At 40.8% G+C, this 21131-nt stretch overlaps 1 protein-coding gene and 1 pseudogene across 1 annotated transcript in view; one reads left to right on the top strand and one right to left on the bottom strand.

Annotated features, from left to right (window-relative positions):
- Positions 1 to 18340, bottom strand: part of MSH2 (mutS homolog 2) — an 88311-nt gene extending 69971 nt beyond the window's left edge. Inside the window, exons 1-5 of the mRNA XM_060248842.1 lie at positions 18043 to 18340; positions 16788 to 16942; positions 8644 to 8922; positions 6285 to 6431; positions 2659 to 2808 (exon numbers count right to left, since the gene is read on the bottom strand). Coding sequence (XP_060104825.1) covers positions 2659 to 2808; positions 6285 to 6431; positions 8644 to 8922; positions 16788 to 16942; positions 18043 to 18250 — 939 coding nt within the window. The 5' untranslated portion in view covers positions 18251 to 18340. The remainder of the gene's footprint in view (positions 1 to 2658; positions 2809 to 6284; positions 6432 to 8643; positions 8923 to 16787; positions 16943 to 18042) is intronic.
- Positions 7489 to 7929, top strand: LOC132587418 (small ribosomal subunit protein eS26-like; annotated as a pseudogene).
- Positions 18341 to 21131: the final 2791 nt, after the last annotated feature.

The following is a 21131-nucleotide window of genomic DNA, read 5'->3' as shown; positions in this document are numbered from 1 at the left end:
GTCTACCCAGGAAGGGGCACAGCTGGCTCCCCAGCCAAAACTAGTGAAAGGCAACCCAGCCACCAATGCCACCTGCTTATTTAACAGCAAGCCTAGGTCCAGGAGCACCCCCAAGCTACAAACCTGCTCCTTAAGAGGGAATGGAACCTCATTCCAAAAAGGGGCAAACCCATTGCCTGGGTCAGAGCTTCCCCAACACTAGTAGCACTTCTGTTCTGTTGGGATTAATTTTCATTTTGTTAGTGCTCATCTATTCCAGAACTGCCTCCAGGCACCTATTCACTCTTTTTTTTACAAGAGTGTTTTTTTTAATACTAAAATCATATGTGCCATTCTTTTAAAAAGCATTCTCCCTTCCCTCAAGGCATAGAAGGGAATGCCTCTTCTGAAATGTATGTAAATATCTGGGCTTGGATTATCATCCAGAAAAAGCCAGTATGATTTTCACTTCAGAAGTATTGTTTTATTCATTTGCAGAGGTATGCAAATTTAATCAATTACTCATATGATCAACTATGATTTATTTAAATTGGGTTACAGTTCTAATCAAAACATGTTCTCATCCTGGAATTCTTAGCTATACCTACATGAGCTATACCAACAAGAATATCAATCTTGGAATACACAAGCCAAAAAAAAAACCAAAATCACAATAATTCTAATATTTGCTTCCAGTTCCAGAACCTAGGTGTGAACATATCTTTGCAGCTATAAGTCAAGGAATCTTAATCTCTAGAATTCTAAATTTAAAAGAAATACATTTCTTCAGCATGCTAAGAAGATACCCTCCCCTCCCATTTTGATTTATCTAAATCTACACAATGGCGAACAATCAAATTAAACAAAAGTCTTGTAAAGGAACACATAAAGTTAAAACCACAACAAAGCTGGACAATGGAATAACCACACAAACAAGGCAGAGTTTGTACAAGAAGTAGAAAACTGCAAATACAGCTAATAGTTGGGCAGACTCCTCCACATCACAAAGTGCTGCTCCTAATGAGAATAAATATGCAGGAAGGGCCAGGCTTGCTTCCCATCTGATCAGAATAACATTTAGCTTGGCTCCCTAATGAAGACTTTGCTCTCTACAGATGACATGATATATGCTGAAATCAACACACAGAGGGAGGCACTGCCTATCACCTACACATGATTTATGGCTCTTAAGCCTGGAGAGTATAAGATTAGAGTATGCATATCAAGGTGGTTGCCCATTTTTTTTAACATTCCCAACTGCAAAAATGAAGTCTACGTACATACACTTCCTACACATGTACACTCTGCACTGACAAGCCAGAGATGGTGCCTACACACACATGCTCACTCTCCTTCTACTTGCATTGATTTAATGCATATAATGTCTTCTCTGGAGGGCTAACAACTTGATTCAGAGAATAATTATGAAGGAATATATTACTTCTGATTATAAGATCTGGTCCTATGAATTACCTGAATGGGAGACCACCTAGGAACCATACATAACCAACTCTTCAAAGAAAGAGAGATAATTCAAATAAATTACTAGTGAGAGTATACAACTTGCTAAAAAGCATTAAAAAGCTTGTTGTCAAGTAGTAAAAGGCAAAGCATTTGCCACTGATTACACAGGAATCTCATATTAATACTGTGAGATGATACTGAGATACCGCCTGGAAGCAGCAACTTAGCGAGGGAAAGTGCTGTCAAGTCACAGACAACTTATGGTAACCCCACTGGGTTTTCAAGGTAACAGATGCTCAGAGGTGATTTGCCACTGTCTGAATTAGCAACCCTGAACCAAATACCAATCACACCTGACCCTGCTTAGCTTCCAAGATCTGACAAGATCAGGCTAATGTGGGCTGCCAAGGTCAGAACACTAGGGAGCGGCACTACTACATAATAAGTTTTCCATTTAATAATATTATATTTCAGTTCTAGGGAAGATTAGGGAAGGGGGAACAGGTAGGGAAGGGGTAAATGGGGTTATAAAAATTTACATTTCAATTTTTGTTTACATAATAAGTTTTCAATGAAGCTTCATTTTAAGTTCAGAAACACACAGCACACCATTAAGGCACCGTGTTTCTCCAGCCGTACAGCCCATTCAAAAGTGTGAATAAGAGATGGTCCTTCAGAATGCAAGTTGGGGGACCATTCTGTACACTTAAAAACGCAAAAAGCTCTGCTCATGAGAAATTAGCATATCAGGAACAGGCTAGGGCAGGCGGTCCCTTCCAGACATGCTAATTTTCTGCATTCTCTGAGGGAGTAGAACAGACATGCCATCTCCCACCTAATCCTGAGGTGGCCTACAACAAACTGTTATCTTTTTTAAAAAAAAACATTTAAATGGGTTCAAAGGTGCCTTATAAAGGTGGAATGGGGATCACACTAGCTAAAGCTCATGACTGAATTTTAAGACACAAACAGGTCCAGTCATGAGAAGACTGGACAGTCTATTTCTTAGAAAGACTAGTGAATCTAACTTCGGAGTAGACCTGGAACTTAACTGAGAAGCCATCTTGAGTCCAATTATCGTAAAGAAAGAATATTCATCAATAAATTAAGATAACATAATTCAGGTTGGGAGAAATATTAATGTAAACCTGAAATTGGCAGGGCAGAAAAGCTTTAGGAATAATACAATTTCAATCCTGAAGTAAAACTACTTACCTGGAAAAGATTAAGAGCTTTGACAGCAGCTTGATCCAGTGTCATGTACTGACTGAGGTCTAAGGTGCTGAGTTCAAATTGCCCAAAATTAGACTCATCATTTAGAAGTTCTAAATACTTGATCACTGCAGACAAAGAAGAGATGGCAACCTGCAAAATTTCAGGAAAAGCTATGGAATCATTGCCTTACATACTGTTGGCACCAAAACATGATATATCCCACCCAATATAGGGGTCATTTATTTATTTTTTATTATTTATTTACTTTATTTGATCATTAACCATTCTGAGTTCAACTCAGGCCTGTAGCTGTGGGGGGCCTGCCCCCCTGACTTCATGTCAGGTGCCCCTGACCTTCCCTTCCCCTGCTGTGGAAGTGAAAGTTAAGAGGCTGGGGGCCACCCCCCACACACACAATTTAAATTGCACGGGAGAGGTACCTAGAAACAGCCACTGCCCCTCCCACAGTATTTAAAGTGCCTGCCAATCAGTCAAGCACCCTGAGTTGTGACAGTGGCGGCCAAGGGAGGGGAGTTGCTAGGTGCCCCCCAACTTTTATACATGTCCTCCAATTTTAAAAATCCTGGCTATGAGACTGGTTCAGCTGTCACTGAAATGAGCACTGCCTCTCCAGAGATACTAGATGGGCTGAAAATTAAGTGCCCAACGAAACAACCGAGTAAACTATCTCATGGACTTATGTTATGTAATTCATCTTGAGTCTCAGTGAGAAAGGCAAACTATAAATACAATAAACAAAATTCAGAAGGATTCCTCACATTAGTTTAATCACAATAAAGTAGTACATAGCCATCACCTTAATTCTCAGCACAGAAGTAGGAACCTACACTGAAACAGTTGTGAAAAGAGAATGGAAGCACATTATTACTGAATTTAATACAAGAGCTGAATGAAGAGATGCCTGTTAAAAATAGCATTAGTGTACAGAATGCATCTCTTCCCTCCTGCAGAAATCCCACTGCTTTCCCTTCTGAATAGAGCTCTTAATACTACCACTTTCATATCAGTAATTACAACCAATCTCCAGACCCAGAGATCAGCTTTCCCAGAAAAAATGACTACTTTGGAGGGTGATATTAAAGGCATTATCGGCTGCTCACCACTCCCTAGGTTCTACACCCCAAAGCTCCTGGAATTTCTCAATCTGGAGTTGGCAACATTAAATACTATTACCATCTTTATACTTCATATTGAGGAGCACAAAGACAACAATGCATCAGCTACTATGCTACACCAGCTTTCGTAAGGTCATTATTAATGGTAGCAGAAAACAAAACCAGAGGAAGAACTAAGTGGAATTCAAGGGAAACCATTTGTTGGGTGCCATTTTTGCTATACCTAAATGCATTCCTAAGCTTTTCTAGTAAATATCCAATTTAAACATTAATGGCATGAGGAAATATGCTCTCACAAACAGTTCCACAATACACTCAAGCCACCACCCCAACAGCCAACTACACACCCTTAACCTAGGGAGGCCTCTGGTGGCCATTATGCATTAGAGCACCCACCAAGGAAAAGGCTGGATCCTGTAAAATGCAAAGCAAAGGCTCTCGCAGACACAAATCTTTCACACCTTCCTTTTATTATTTTTATTCATTCATTCATAGCCTGCTTTTCTCCCCCATGCGGATAAAAAAGAATTTTAAAGTACAAAATATAACAAAGTACAAAAATATAAGAGAAAAACAATGGAAAAGGTTTCTAAATGCAGAGCTGTTATCTCTTGCTTTTCTGGCAGACAGATGTTCCAGACTTAAATCCCTAGCCATGCCTAGGCGTTATATTCCACTGTGGTGTGTGCTGAAGATGTTTTACCATAAGCAGAGTTGTACCATTCCTTTGTCCCCAGCAGCCTCTTACGATTCCCCCCAAAGCCAATGTTGTGTCTCATGGGGAAAGAGATAAGGAGAGTCAAATCCCTTGGGAAAGCTTGGAGACTATTTAAAACTACAATACTGGAAACTCAGATACAATTGTACCACAGGTTAGGAAAGGTACAAATAAGTATTTTAAAAGGCCTGCATGGTTAACAAACAAAGTAATGGAAGCAGTAAAAGGTAAGAAGGATTCCTTTATGTGGTTAAAGGCTATTCTGAGTGAAGTAAATAAATGGGAGCACAGGCTTTGGCAAATTAAATGCAAGTCAGTGATCAGACAGGGAAGAAGGGACTATAAGGAACATACTGCAATAAACATACAGACCAGCAATGATTTTTTCTCCAAATACATTAGAAGCAGGAAATTTGTCAGGGAAGCACTGGGGCCCTTTGTCTGGAATTTTATATCCAGGTTATGGAAGAGTAAAAAGATTGTGAGTAAAAGAATACACCATTCAGAGTACCATTCAGAGATTTTTCCTTCATATATTATGCTGCATCTTGGCAGCATTATTCAGTTTTGTGAATAAATGCCAGTTTGGTTGACAGGGACTCCATAGCAAAACATGTGGCCAGGATTTCCGTATACATTTCTTCGGGCAATTTGAAATTTTCATCCAGATAAATTATGTATTCACATTACCTTTCTTTGTTTTTAATTCTGCAGCCCCAGAGAAGTTGAGTTGTTTTTTTAAACCTAAGTTTCTCTAAGGCCTGATTAATTTGATGTTAGTAGCAGCAAGACAAGTGATAGCAAGGAATTGGAAAGAAGCTGAGGAATTGACAATTAATCACTGGAGGGATAGAATGAATAGTATAATTATTTTGGAGTATTTAACGATGAAGATACGAAGAATGAATGGATTAAAGATTAGGGAACAGGAGGAGGGATGGTTTAGGAAGATGGTGAGATATTTGGAAAAGTTTAAACAATTTAAGACGATTGGTTGGTTAATAAGAAAATGAATGGATAAGATGTTTAAATAGAGTGACGGAGTTGTATTTGGACGGAATGTTAATAGTTATAAATTTATGGATTATTATAATGTATCTATGGCCTGGGACTCTCACAGAGGTGGATTGGTGGTGGAATACATAACAATAAAAATTTTTATTAAAAAAAAAAAAAAAAAAGAATATTTAGAAATTTATATGCTGCTTCTCCGGAGACCTGCTCAACAGATTTAAAGAATTTAATGTTTCCACCCAAAAAAGTGGTTTTTAAATTTTATGTATGTACTGATACACAGGCTTTAATTATTTGCAAGTCTAGCCTAGAGCATTACTGTCTAATATTTCTCAAGTGTTTTGTTTCTAAACAGTCTTAGGGGATTATCATTACTATTATGAATGCAAATTTGGTCCTCACTGTTACATACTGATACAGTTATACAGTTGAGATCCAACAGAATGCTTAAGTGCTCCCCCCACCACCACCAAAAAAAACCTGTGGATTATTGAGGCACAACGCATTACTTTTCTCTGTGCAGCACTGAACACATATCTGGACTTGTCCACAGTTTCTAAGTGGCACTACAAAGTTACAGAAAAGACCAATGTACCAAGTTTCAAGAAACAAAGCACTCAAGATCTGTTTCTTGAATTCTGCCTCCCATTTCTCCTTTCCCCCAAACAAATCACAGATTAGCTTTCTTCTTGGTAGCTTCAGACAAAATGATGACTCTCCAGTCTTTTTGCATAAATGTCTCCTCCCCAGCTACTCACCTGTTTGTCCATTTCTGGTAATGCCACACTGGATATCTGCTGTTTCTTTTTCAACCTCAGCAAGCGGTTGAGATCTTGCACAGTATCTTTTGTTGAAAATTCACTCTTTTTCCTGTCTGTGATCAGAATTCCTCCTCTTTGAACAACCTGTCATATATGAAATTATCAAGTGACCTTTCTTCACTTAAGAGTCAGTTTGCCTTTCATACTATCAAAGTATTTTTTTCCAAATAAGGCTTTGTATTATTTCTAAGCATTCATGCTAGCATATATGTTTCTTTCAACTGATCCATACTGAAAGGGGTAAACACTTGTGCAGTGATGCGCACAGGCAATTCATAGGCAGCTCCCACGCTATTTATGAAACAGCACAAGAACTCTTTTATCTAAACATAAAGGACACCCCAAATAGCATTTTGGTCAATATATATACGCAGTCCAGAATGTTTCAGAGCAGATGGAAAAGAAATTCAGCTATGCAAAGGATGGGGTTAAGACCTCAGGCTATGCAGGGGAGTTTCTAAAATCTCAGTTTAGACCAGAGAAAGGAAGGAGAACCCTATGGGCTGACCCTCAAACAAAAAAGGGGAAAGGCTTCAGTTTTTTTGCTTCAGTTCCCAGCACACCCAAGGATGCATCCCCATCACATCCTGCACACACTGAAGACAGTAAAGTGTTCTACACAGGATACTAATGAAGAGCCCTTAAGATTATGGTCTGAAAGCTTCCCACATCCAGCATGATGAAGTGTTCTGGAGAAATCAGTGTATTGTGTCTACATAGCATATTGTGTTATTTTTATCAGTCACAATAAAAACTATTCTGTGGCTTTTTCATTTTTGCTATAGACCAACACAACATTCGACTTTTTTGCCCTCAGAGCAATTTACAATTTTTTTAAAAAAAGATTAATTACTCCTTATCCAATTACTGCATCCATCTCTATAATGCACTGTTCTACTGTATCCTCTCCCTTCCTAACATCTTGTTACCTCCCACTCCTTCAGTCTTATGGACAGAAACCAGAAAACCAGTTCTGTGAAATGTAGTTATTTAGAAATAAAACACATGCTTCTGTCTTAATTCAGCTGACCTTATTCATTTCATATTTAGAAAAACAGTTTTGACAAACTCAAAAATACTTCTCACCAAACAGAGAAACATGAGCACATGATTGATAATCTAATCAACAGCGTTAGGACGCTCTTTCCCCTTCTCAGCATCGAAATGACCAAGAAGAGAAGGAACAACAGCCATGCCAAAAAGGGCAGGGGCCATGTCCAACCTATCTGCTGCACCAACTGTGCTTGCTGTGTCCCCAAGGACAAGGCCATTAAGAAGTTTGTCATCCGAAACACTGTCGAAGCAGCTGCTGTCTGAGATATCTCTGAAGCAAGTGTCTTTGATGTGTATGTGCTGTCCAAACTCTATGTGAAGCTCCATTATTGTGTTAGCTGTGCCATCCACAGCAAAGTAGTGAGGAACCATTCCCATGAGGCCCGGAAGGACCTTACTCCTCCACTTCGGTTCAGGCCTGCAGGTGCTGCACCGAGACCACCTCCCAAGCCTATGTAAGGAATTTGCCTGAGTGATGTAAATTTTTAACATTGACTCAATAAATAACTTTACAGCTGAAAAAAAAGAAGTGTTAGGACTGAACATTATGGGGCATTTCTGTAGTTCCTCCAGATTTTGTATCCCAACCCTGCACTGTCTGATATGTAGTATTCGAGAGAAAGAGGAAAAAATCATATTGAGTAGCATCCACAACAAAATTATTTGTCCTTGCAGACTCAGCAAACAATATGCCTGAACCTAAGGTAGCTGCAGCATTTGCCCAAACAACTATGTGACTAATTAGCATCTACTGATTTAGCCTTTTAAAGCTTTGGAGCCTATTCAAAAATAATCTAACCTGGGGGGCCTGCAAGCAACTGGAGAAAAGAGGGAAGGCCAGTTTGGTATCTCCTCCAAAAATCTTCCCTCCAGGATTTCTCCCCACCCCGTTTTTCTTTTAAACTGACATTTACAGTAGAATACAAAATAGTTACACCATTATAAGACTGAGGAAATCACTGGGCGTAACTAGGATTGCACTGTTAATTGCTTTCAATACCATGTGCTCTAGGGGTCTATTTTGTTTTCATCAGGCTGTTTGGATTGAGAGGGTACTTTTCTTTTCAATGATCATGTTTTCTGGACATTTGGGGAACCTCTTGAGGATGCAGAGACCCCTGGGCCCATGTCACAACTTGGGTTATCCACAAGAACAGCCAGTGGATGAAGAGCTTCCCTTTAGCTCCAAAATTTTATATTTATGCAAATAATATCTACAGTCTGCAAAATGTTTATAATTTACCTGTCTCAGTTTCCCCATATCTCCAGCAGTCTCTCCAGCAGGAAGAACACATTCTTTGGGTCCAATCTGAACCAGCAGAGCTTCGAGATTTGAAAACTGATCATTATCAGGGAACTCACACACTTCCAGTTTCCTCTCCAAAGAATCCACAAACCCAACTCCAACAACTTTTTGTCCATCGGCTTGGGAGAGCTTGATACCCACAACACCAACAGAAGAAGACATGTCATGGTTACCAAACAGAATATCCTCAAACTGGGCAAGGTTTCCTGGAGAGCCCTGTTTGAGAAAGGAAATCAAATCATTGGTCCAGAATTATTACAAATGGCAATATGAAATGCCAAACCACATCAGATCTTTTTAATCTTTCTAAAGTTGGTCAAGTGACAAGATGGTATGTTTGTCTAAAGGACCAGCGGCCCAAAAAAAATTGGAAACACAATTAAGAAATTTGGAGGGGAACACTGGAAAAAACACCTTCATATGAAACACTCACTTTTGGAATGAATAAAAGGCTTTTTTAACACAAATTTTTACTTGCTCAAAATGTTTAGCACAATTTTCGATAAAGTACAGCTGGCCTGAAACCTTCAGTTAGAGTACTACAGTGTCTCCTAATTTGTCAAGATTTAGAGGTTTCCTGACTCAACCTCCTACTCTTTGGTGACTACTTATCTTCAAGGACTTTGCAGGGAAGTAAGAAACTATGCATCAGCTCTTGAGAGTCATGTAGCAGTGTAAATTATTGGAGAAGGTAACAAGAGGAATTTGGATGCTTAAGTGAAACAGCCCACATAGTTGAATATTGGGAAGAAGAAAAGAAATGAGAAGAACGAGGAGGAACTGAAAGATTTGCTCCCCAATAAAACCAGCAAGCACCTGCACATAGACAACAACCTGTTAATGAAAGAACCAGTAAGTGACTCCTCTAACTTTCTCTCCCCTCATAAATACAAGGCTCTGGACCCAGACATCACCCAGTTACCCAAATTGTCACCTCGCTGAAGCTGATAAACCCACAAGGGAGACTAGGTTATTAGACTCACAACTACCCTGTTCATCTCCCGTAGAGATGGAAGACAATTCCTATGAGAGTGAGCGGTACAAGCAAGACACACAAAGAGATTTTCTGCTTAAGTTTAGAGGAGACCATTGCCTCCTCACTGGCAAAAGCTATTTTTCAACAACTACACAGCAATGCTGATAACCTTGACCATCTTAGACAGAATCTCAATGTCTTAATATCAGAGGCCCCACACCTTTCCCCCTCCTCAGCCATACAAGAGAAAGAAACTTTAATTACACCTAAAAAATTATAAACCTCCTGGTTTAAGACTACAGGATACACCACTTCCCTCTGTAAGGGAAAGGAATAGTGAGGAAGGTATAAAGCAGGGTTGTAGGCTGCGAAACCATCAAATTGCATTATTTAAAAACAATTTTGTGAAAGGGGGCACATTGGGAAAATAAAAGAGCAATTCTCTACTCCCTGAGAGTCAACATCAATTCTACCCTGAGAGCCAGTTTGGTGTAGTGGTTAAGTGTGTGGACTCTTATCTGGGAAAACCGGGTTTGATTCCCCACTCCTCCACTGGCACCTGCTGGAATGGCCTTGCACCAGCCATAGCTTTCACAGGAGTTGTCCTTGAAAGGGCAGCTGCTGTAAAAAGCTCTCTCAGCCCCACCTACCTCACAGGGTGTCCGTTGTATGTGTGTGTGTTGGGGGGGGGGGGAAGGTAGAGGAGACTGTGACCACTCTGAGACTCAAGAGTATAAGATGGGATATAAATCCAATATCTTCTATCTTCTTCAAAGGTGCTAACTCCAATTTTGCCAACTGCTTATAAAGCTGATGCATCAAAGGGGAATCAAAGGTTAGCAGTAGAACATCTCAAGCAAAGGCCAGCAAACCCTCACAGGAGTCTCTTATTATACAAAGCAGGGACCAAAGCATCTCTATAAGTGATGCTAAAACAAAGATACTGTCCTCTGTATGACTGCAGAAGAAGAGCAACATGCAGGATTTGACATCTTTAAAAGTGACCTGGAATTTTTTTTATGGTCCATAAATGACTCTGGAATTATTACTATCTTCTATGGTGGAGGATAGGTTTCTTGAAGACCATTTAATTACACTTCAACTCCATAAGCACACTGATTTGCTGAATTTAGTAGAGTGGTGGATGGGAAAATCACTGAAGACATCTACTTTACTGCTTCCCTCTCATGGATTGCTGCCTTGACGTGGTGAGAGGGCTTGCGCGGTTCAGTGAGGCTGTGGGTTATGTCATGCAGGGCCACCCAAGATGGACAGGCTACAGCTGAGAACCCAGACAAAATGCAATCCACTGGAGAAGGAAATAGCAACCCACTCCAGTATCTTTGCCAAGAAAACCCCATGAACAGTAACAAAAGGCTAAAAGATATGGCACTGGAAGATGAGCCCCTCAGGTTAGAAAGCGCCCAATATGCTACTGGGGAAGAGTGTTCAAGTAACCACAGAAAGAGTGAAGTGGCTGGGCCAAAGCCGAAAGGACACTCAGCTGTGTATGTGTCTGATGGTGAAAGAACAGTCTGATGCTGAAAATAACAATACTACATCGGAATGTAAGATCTATGAATCAAGGTAAGCTGGATGTAGTCAAACAAGAGTTGGCAAGACTGAACATCGACATCTTGGGAATCAGCGAACTAAAATGGACAGGAATAAGTGAATTTAACTCAGAGGATCACTACATCTATTATTGTGGGCAAGTGTCCCGTAGAAGAAATGGTGTGGCCTTTATAGTTAACAAGAGAGTGAGGAAGGCAGTAATGGGACAAACTCAAAAATGACAGAATGATCTCGGACCGTATCCAAGGTAAACCATTCAATATCACAGTAATCCAAGTCTATGCCCCAACCACTGATGCAGAAGAGGCTGAAGTGGACCAGTTCTATGAAGATCTACACCTTCTAGAATTAACACCAAAAAAGATGTCCTCCTCATCACAGGGGACTGGAATGCCAAAGTAGGAAGTCAAAAGGTAACCGGAACAACTGACAACTTTGGCCTTGGAGAACAAAATGAAGCCAGGCAAAGGCTAATAGAGTTTTGCCAAGAGAACAAGCTGGTCATAGTGAACACCCTCTTCCAACAACCTAACAGGCAACTCTACATGTGGACATCACCTGATGGGCATCACAGAAATCAGATTAATTATATACTCTGCAGTCAGATGGAGAAGCTCCTTACAGTCAGCAAAAACAAGACCTGGAGCTGACTGCGGCTCAGATCATGAGCTAATTGCAAAATTCAGGCTTAAACTGAAGAAAACTGGGAGCCATTAGGCCATTCAGGTTTGACCTTGATCACATCCCTTATGAATATACAGTGGAAGTGAAGAATAAGTTTAAGGAACTAGAGTTGATAGAGTGCCTGAAAAACTATGGACGGAGGTTCGTGACATTGTACAGAAGGCAGCAATCAGCACCATCTCAAAGAAAAAGAAATGCAAGAAAGCAAAGTGGCTGTCTGATGAGGCTTCATAAATAGCTGAGGAAAGAAGGAAAGCGAAAGGCAAAGGTGAAAAGGAAAGATTCATCCAACTGAATGCAGATTTTCAAAGAACAGTAAGGAGATAAGGAGGCCTTCCTGAAGGAAGCAATAGAGGAAAATAATACAATCGGAAGGACAAGAGATCTCTTCAAGAAAATTGGAGAAATCAAGGGAACATTTCGTGCAAAGATGGCCATGATAAAGGACAAAAAGGGTAGGGATCCAAGAGAAGCAGACGAGATCAGGAACAGGTGGCAAGAATACACAGTAGAATTATACAAGGAGGATCTCAATGTCCTTGATAACCATGACAGTGAAATCGCTGACCTTGAGCCAGACATCCTGGAATGTGAGGTCAAATGGGCCTTAGAAAGCATTACTAACAACAAAGCGAGCGGAGATGATGGTATCCCAGTTGAGCTACTCAAAGTCCTAAAAGATGATGCTGTTAAAGTGATGCACACAGTATGTCAACAAATTTAGAAAACGCAACAGTGGGCACAGGATTGGAAAAGGTTAGTTTATATTCCAATCCCAAAGAATGTTCAAACTATCGCACCAAAGAATGTTCAAAGAATGCCAAAGAATGTTCAAACTATTGCACAATTGCACTCATTTCACATGCCAGCAAGGTCATGTTAAAGATCCTACAAGCTAGGTTTCAGCAGTATCTAGATCGGGAACTACCAGAAGTTCAAGCTGGGTTTCAGAGAGGTAAAGGAACTAGAGATCAAATTGCCAACATTCGATGGATTATGGAGAAAGCACGGGAGTATCAGAAAAACGTCTACTTCAGTTTCATTGACTATGCTAAAGCCTTTAATTGTGTGGACCACAACAAACTGTGGCAAGTCCTTAAAGAGATGGGAGTGCCAGACCACCTCACATGTCTCCTGAGAAACCTATATAAGAGTCAAGAAGCAACTGTCAGAATGGGATATGGAACAACTGATTGGTTTAGAATAGGAAAAGGAGTTTGACAAGTATGTGTATTGTCACCCTGCTTATTTAATTTATATGCAGAGTACATCATGCGGAATGCTGGCCTGGATGAAGCACAAGCCGGAATTAAGATTGCTGGGAAAAACATCAACAACCTCAGCTATGCAGCTGATACCACTCTAATGGCAGAAAGTGAGGAGGACCTAAAGAACCTCATGCTGAGGGTGAAAGAGGAGAGCACAAAAGTAGGCTTGAAACTCAATATCAAAAAAATCGGCCCCATCACACCTTGGCAAATAGAAGGGGAAGACATGGAAGTAGTGATAGACTTCACATTTCTGGGATCCAAGATCACTGCAGATGATGACTGTAGCCATGAAATTAAAAGACAGCTATGGTGCACCTGGGCAGTATAATAAAAAATAGAGACATCACCCTGCCAACAAAAGTCCATACAGTCAAAGCGATGGTATTCCCAGTATTAATGTATGCCTGTGAGAGTTGGACCATAATGAAGGCCGAGCGCAGAAGAATAGATACTTTTGAGCTGTGGTGCTGGAGAAGAATCTTGAGAGTGCCTTGGACTGCAAGAAGATCAAATCAGTCAGTCCTAAGGGAAATCAACCCTGACTGCTCCCTGGAAGGTCAGATGCTGAAGCTGAAGCTCAAATACTTTGGCCACCAAATGAGAAGGGAGCACTCACTGGAGAAGACCCTGATGCTGGTAAAGACAGAAAGCAAAAGAAGGGGACAGCAAAAGATGAGATGGCTGGACAGCGTTACTGATGTAACAAACACAAAATTGAGCAGACTTCAGAGGATGGTGGAAAACAGGAGGACCTGGCATGACTTTGTCCATGGGGTCACAAAGAGTCGGACTCGACTGTACAACTGAACAACAATTACCAACTTTACTGCCTATCCGTGACATTTCATTTTGCCAAGAGTACCGACATGGAAGCAGTGGCCATTCTATTCTATTTTAGAAAAATTCAGAAGCTATAATCTGATATTACTAACATAAATCATGCTCATTACTAATAATATTTGTATCGGTGTTTTTTTTAATAGCTCTCTCCTCTTTATGTGATCTGAAAAAATATACCAATAACTGTGCATAGAGGTGTTAATTGTGTATCGAATATAGTTTGGGGATAACCCTGTGTTAAAACTAAACTTCCGTAAAAAGATGAACTTCCATGGATTAGCAGGGTCTTTATAATTTGCCGATGTAGCAGCCTAGTAAGTAATTTTATTTTGTTAACTTTTAAGTAAAATTTTCAAAACCACCAGCATATATTAAGATACTTGGAACATGCGGACCACTACTCCTGTCAGGACAGTGTCCTGTCAAGGGTTAATGCAGTTTCAGTCCTTTCTTTATATAGACTCCAGGTCTAAATTGTGAAGACAGAAGGCATTTATCTTCAGCAGCTTGAGTCCTTATCTGCAGAAGTGTAGTAGCCAGAGGGAGGAGGAGGATTCCTGTCAGCTTTGTCCGGCAACTTCTTTTCCCTTTTTCTGTCTGGGTGAGTTCAGTGAGTCAAAACAGACTAATGACTTTTAGAAGAAGTATAATAGCTGTAGTAACTATTCTAGAGCAATACATTTTAAGAAGCAAGGACACCATCACTGCCATCTTCCTTTACCCTGCCCAAAAACTGATTCTAACACTGCAGTTTGTCACATATATTCACATGTAAATCTGTATGCTGTAAAAGGGGAGGGAAAGGATGCTTTGTAATGTAGATCTGGCACTCTGCTGTCACATAGATTATCTAGTTGTCATGGAGACGGGGATCTGCACCAGGAAGCAGTCCCTTCCTCCCACTACCAAAGAATGTGAATGGCCTCGAGGGCCTTTGAGGTGCGAAAGGGAAGGAATGTGGTATCTTCTGGTGATATACAACTGGCTCTATGAAAGCCAGTGAAATTGCCTGTGAAAGGCTCTGTGAAATTGCCTGTGCGATTTTACTATTTTATCTCTGGCCGTAACCAATAGCTTTATTCCTAGCAAACGACACTCTGCACTAAGAGGTCTACCTCTTGTATTGAAACTAAAATTTTACCTATGTTTTCATAAGAGAGAGTATGCTTGGTTGATACCTGGCCAATCCTCACAACTCCTTAACCCTCCCAAGGAACTGGAGGTATTTTTGACCCCAGAGTCATGGGGAAAAATTGGTTTACCCATTTAAAGCTTTCTACAGGCACCAAACTCCTGTTGAACTTTCTCAATGAGCTGCAGTGCCCTGAAGTCAAGTAAAGTCAAGTCAAATTTATTTTTATATCCCGCCCTCCCCCACCAAAGGCGGGCTCAGGGCGGCTCACAGACATGGAAACCATGATTTAAATAAAATACAATACAATGTAAACACGAATTTTAAAATACAGTTCAAATACACAAATTAGTTAAAATAAATAAAAACAGATGTTATAAGGTGCTATAAAATTACAATCAAACATAAGATGGCTAGATGGTTACAGGTCAATTCTGATTTCGATTTAGCCAGGTTCTATCACAAAAGCCAGCTGAAAAAGATAGGTTTTGCAAGCCCTGCGGAATTGATTCAGGTCCCAAAACCTGAAGTCCCTCTCTCCCCTCCCCACTGCCTTTCTTTTTTAATTCTGAGTTTCATCAAAAGGGGAAATGGGGTCAGCCAGGCCCCAATAGACTTGGCTTCAAAATGAAAGCACTATGCATAATTGTAATCTGGGGTACTATTGACACCCCCCCAATAATTGAAAAAAATGACTTTTAGCACAGTTCCCATGTTTAAATAGATGAACCAACACCTATTATCTCCATTTATAGAAAGGTGGAACAAACAATGAAAACAAAATCTTTGCTCATAATTTATATCTATAGACTTTTTTGTTTTGAGGATTTATAACACTTTTAGAATTGGGGGTTTAAAAACCCCAAGAGAAAGCAATCTTTGCAACCTGAATTGCTGAGTATATAGTAGGAGGTTAAAGCCCTGTGTTTGTGCTCTGTCAAAGCTTTCCTCATGCCCATTCTTTCCATCAGCAAACAACACAGTTTCACTGTCAACTGTTTTCCGCATGTCCTTTTGCATAGCCTGCCACTTCTAAGAAGGGGCTTTATGGAATACTTAGGACATTTTGTTCTCTTGTTGTGCTTTGTGACATGTTGAGTGCTAATCTAAGGTATCCAGAGCCTTAGGGATAAGTCAAGATAAATCTTAAGCAAATCATCAGTCTGGTTTACTTTTCATATAAATCTGGCATAGACAGAAGTACACACAGAAGTCTATCAGTGTAGGCTAACCCCCTTTTTTGGCATCTTGTTTTCTTAGTAGAATGAAGGAGTAGTCATGAGTTCTATCTGCAGTCTGGTACTCTGATTTATGTTAGTGAGAATCAAGTCCCACTCTGATTTATGTTAGTGAGAAGTCCTATTCTCCCAGAAATTTGAAGTATTTATTCAGGCCTCCCCTTATTCCTCAACACAGGTGCCAGCTTCTAGAACTCTTACAAAATTCAGCCTTGCATTTAGTAAATAAGCAGCACTGGAATACTCTTTAAATGTGCACAATTCCATCTGACTGTCAGATAAAACAAATATTAAATTTTACAGATACCTGCAATAAAGACAAAAGAACAAACACATCTTAACATCCTTATTCAATCAAGAGATACCTTGTATGCCAAGTGCCATTCATTTTCTTTAGTGGATTTACTTCCTGCTTTGTTCTTGTACACTTCTACCCGGTACTGACGAACTAGAAGTAGATCCCTCAAAAAATACTCAAAGTTCATCTTGCTAAGTGAAACACTTTCAAGTTTCTGGGTGCCTAACAAAGGAAAAAGGCAATTTAAAGTGCAGGTTGCACATGCAAAGAGAGTTGTTCAAATAGAGCAATTTAATCAAGGCACTAAGCACTTCCACTTAACTCTGATCAGACAGAGCAACAACAATGAAATCAAATATGTGAATAGAAATAAGTTGTTTAAGGCCTTGCTGTTCCAAAAGCAAAATTCAAAATGAAGACAATAATCCAGATAGTATGAACAGCACAGCTGTAAACACCTTTCTACAAATGGACTAGCAAACCACTGTGCATAAAAGAATGAAACATTAAGTAAAACTATTCAGTTTGGCCTCCACTGACTTATATCTCCACAGTTAAATTTAAGACAATTAGTACAAACTGAGTTCTGCATTTCTAGAATAAAAAGAACACCCATTTTTGTCTCTTGTTCTGCTAATGACTAAGTGCAACCTATCACCAGCATCTTTTCAAATTTGTATGCTATCTGTAACATTACTGAGGTCATTTCAGGTGGATAGCTGTATTGGTCTGAAGGAGCAGAACAAAGTTTGAGACTAGTGGCACCTTTAAGACCACTGAACTTGCCAGCAAAAATACTCAGAATCATAGCAAACATTGCATTCTTCAACATTTTTTTCATTATTTTGACTTTTTATATAAAACTGTACTTTCCCACAATGTAAGATAACTTACAATAAGCAACAGGAGCAAGTCACAAAAAAGTGATGCAAAAAACACAACATTTATGCTTTCAGATAGCAGAACACAGAAATTACTTTTGAGGCACTAGATGTGGGGTGGAGAGTTGTAAGTTACTATGCTTGAAGACAGAAAAATCTTTGTCTTGTGTTTTATTGCACAATAAGTCTTTAATAATGGGTTAGCAAATTACTGGGGGAGCTCTAATTCATAAGTGAAGGAATTTGGAGGCGACTTCTAAACTAGAAGAAAATAAATTAAAGGCCCAAAGCGCTCCCCTCCCCCCACCCCCCGCTCTAACCCAGATCTCCCCAAGAGACTAACTCAGCCACCAACAACCCCTGCTGCCCGGCTGACACCCTCCTCACCGCACCTACTCACCACCACCACCACCCGCCCACCCGATCCCGCCAACGGCGCACCTGCACCCAGCATTCGAATAACATCCCGAGTCCGGAAAAGCTCCTTGGCTGCCAGCGCTGCATCATCGGCATGCACTGTGTAGTAATCGCCTCGCTCAAAGAATCGCACTGTGGTGTCGGGTTTAGTGGGCAGAGCCAATACCGCGCGCACGAACCCGGCGTCTGAGGATGAGCCGTCGCGCTGCGAACCATCCGCGGAAGCCGCCATGCTGAAATCTCCCGCCAGCAACAGCAACGAGGCCTACAATGCCCACCCCCACCACTTCTGCCGCATCCAATCGGAATCGAAATGCGAAGTTAACGCATGCGGGTTTTTTGTTTTGTATTGATTGTTCCCCTCTCGGCCACCGTAGAAATTACGTTTCCTTCGTATCCAATGCGAGCAACAACTCGTTCGGACGCTGTCTGATTACTGGAACAACTGGCGCACCCTTAAGGCTGTGATTTGTGAACGGTCTGAAAAACGGCTGCAATCGTTATGGATGCCATATTTAAGTCTGTTCTCGCTTTAGATTCCTAAATATACTGCTTTCTTCCTCTTTGTCTTGGTATAGTCTATCAGCAAAGCAACCTCCGCCCCACATCATTTCGATTAGCCAATCGGAGCGCAACGATAACACCAGCTTCCCCCCACCCCCGAGGATCCCGTCTCAGACGCCGTAGAAATTATGAGTCATCCGCAACCATTTTGAGCAACATGAGTTCTCTCGAACGCCATCTGCGATACCATGGCAACCAGTGCATGCTACATAAGAACATAAAGAGAAGCCATGTTGGAACCCGTCCAACACTCGGTCACACAGTGGCCAAAAAACCATTAGGAGGTCCACGGGTGGGGGCAGGACACTAGAAGCCCTCCCACTAATATGAACATATGAAGCTGCCTTATACTGAATCAGAGCTTTGGTCCATCAAAGTCAGTATTGTCTTCTCAGACTGGCAGCTGCTCTCCGGGGTCTCAAGCTGAGGTTTTTCACACCTATTTGCCTGGACCCTTTTTTGGAGATGCCAGGGATTGAACCTGGGACCTTCTGCTTCCCAAGCAGATGCTCTACCACTGAGCCACCGTCCCTCCCCAATAGACGCTAATGGACCTCTGTTCAATAAGCTTATCCAATCTCTTGAAGCAGTCCATGCTTATAGCCGTCGCCACCTCCTGTGGCAGTGAATTCCACATGTTAATCACCCTTTGGGTGAAGTACTTCCTTTTATCAGTTCTAACCCAACTGCTCAGCAATTTCATTGAGTGCCCTGAGTTCTTGTACTGCGAGAAAGGGAGAAAAGCAATTCTTTCTCTACCTTCTCTATTCCATGCATAATCTTGTAAACCTCTATCATGTCACCCCTCAGTCACATTTCTCACAAGATAAAGAGCCCCAAGCGTTTTAACCTTTCTCCACAGGGAAAGTGTTCAAACCCATTCATCACTCTAGTTGCCCTTTTCTGCACTTTTTCCTATGCTATAATATATTTTTTGAAGTGTGGTGACCAGAATTGTACACAGTACTCCAAATAAGGGCGCACCATCAATTAATACAGGGGCATTATGATACGGGCTGATTTGTTTTCAATTCCCTTCCTAATAATTCCCAGCATAGCATTGGCCTTTTTTAAAATCACAGTCACACACTGACTCGACATTTTCAGTGTGTTATCTACCACAACCTATTTTTGTCAGGAGATCCACAAGTTCTCATTTCAGTTCTTTCAGAACTCTTGGATGTATGCCATCTGGGCCTGGTGATTTATCAGTTTTTTAATTGTCTGTCAGTCGTAGGACCTCCTCTCTCATCACCTCCATATGACTCAGGTCTTTCAGCACCCCTCCTGAAATCAGCTGTTCTGGAGCGGGCAAGCACTTCTCGTTGTCCACAGTGAAGAAAGAGGCAAAAATGCATTCAGCTGCTCAGCCATTTTTCTGTCGTCCTTCAGTAATTCTTTTACCCTTTAGTCATCCAAGGCCCCACTGCCTCCTTGACTGGTTTCCTGCTTCTAATGTATTTGAAGAAATTTTTATTGTTGGTCTTTTATGTTTTTTGCAATATGCTCTTCATAGTCCCTTTTTGCCTGCCTGATTGCAGACTTGCATTTTATTTGCCACAGCATGTGTTCCCTTTTATTAATTTCAGCTGGACTAGCTGTCCACTGCTTAAAGGAATCCTCAATTTTTACAGCTTCCATTACCACTTCCATTTCATTTATTAGCTTCTATGACCAAAGGTCTTAAGCTCAATCAGGATGTAACAATCGTCAAAACATGCATTGGCATACAACAGAACTAACCATATTCACAGAATTCAAATGTTAGTCAAATGTTACAGCTTCCATTACTTTGTTAACCATGCAAGCCTTTTCCTATACCTATCTGTATTTGTGCTTTTCCTAATCTACGGTATATATTTTATCTGAGCTTCTAGGACTGTAGTTTTAAACAGTCTCCAACTTTCCCCAAGGGCACCCCGTAAAAAGTCTGCTGTGAAAATGTTGTGAAAGCAACGTCACCCCAGAGTCAAAAACAAATGGTACTTGCACAGGGGACTACCTTTACCTTTCCTTTCAGTTACCTCTTCACATGCTTAGGGTTACGATAGGTTGTAAATAGTTTAGAAATGGTTGAAGCAAGATGATGAGAGTAGTGGTTTGTGTTTCTGTATTTAAATGTCTTTTGACTAAATGAGCCATTAATCCCACTTTTGCATTAGCTAGTATGGCCTAGGTTTAAATGAGGTCACATTATATGAGCAACTCAGGAAACATCTGGGGACTTTGGGAGCGGAGCCAGGAGCAATGGTGTGACAAGGACGATTGAACTCCGAAGGGAGTTCTGGTAATCACATTTAAACATATGAAGCTGCCTTATAATGAATCAGACCTTTGGTCCATTGTCTTCTCAGACTGGCAGCGGCTCTCCAGGGTCTCAAGCTGAGGTTTTTCACACCTATTTGCCTGGACCCTTTTTTTGGAGATGCCAGGGATTGAACCTGGGACCTTCTGCTTCCCAAGCAGATGCTCTACCACTGAGCCACAGTCCCTCCCCAAAAGGGGCTGCATGCCTTTTAAATTCCTTCCCTCCATTCAGAAATAAAGGA

Source organism: Heteronotia binoei, chromosome 1, assembly GCF_032191835.1.
Source record: "Heteronotia binoei isolate CCM8104 ecotype False Entrance Well chromosome 1, APGP_CSIRO_Hbin_v1, whole genome shotgun sequence".
Taxonomy (NCBI): Eukaryota; Metazoa; Chordata; class Lepidosauria; order Squamata; family Gekkonidae; genus Heteronotia; species Heteronotia binoei.
Note: the sequence above shows the minus strand (reverse complement) of the source record. Positions and strands in the feature narration are given on the sequence as shown.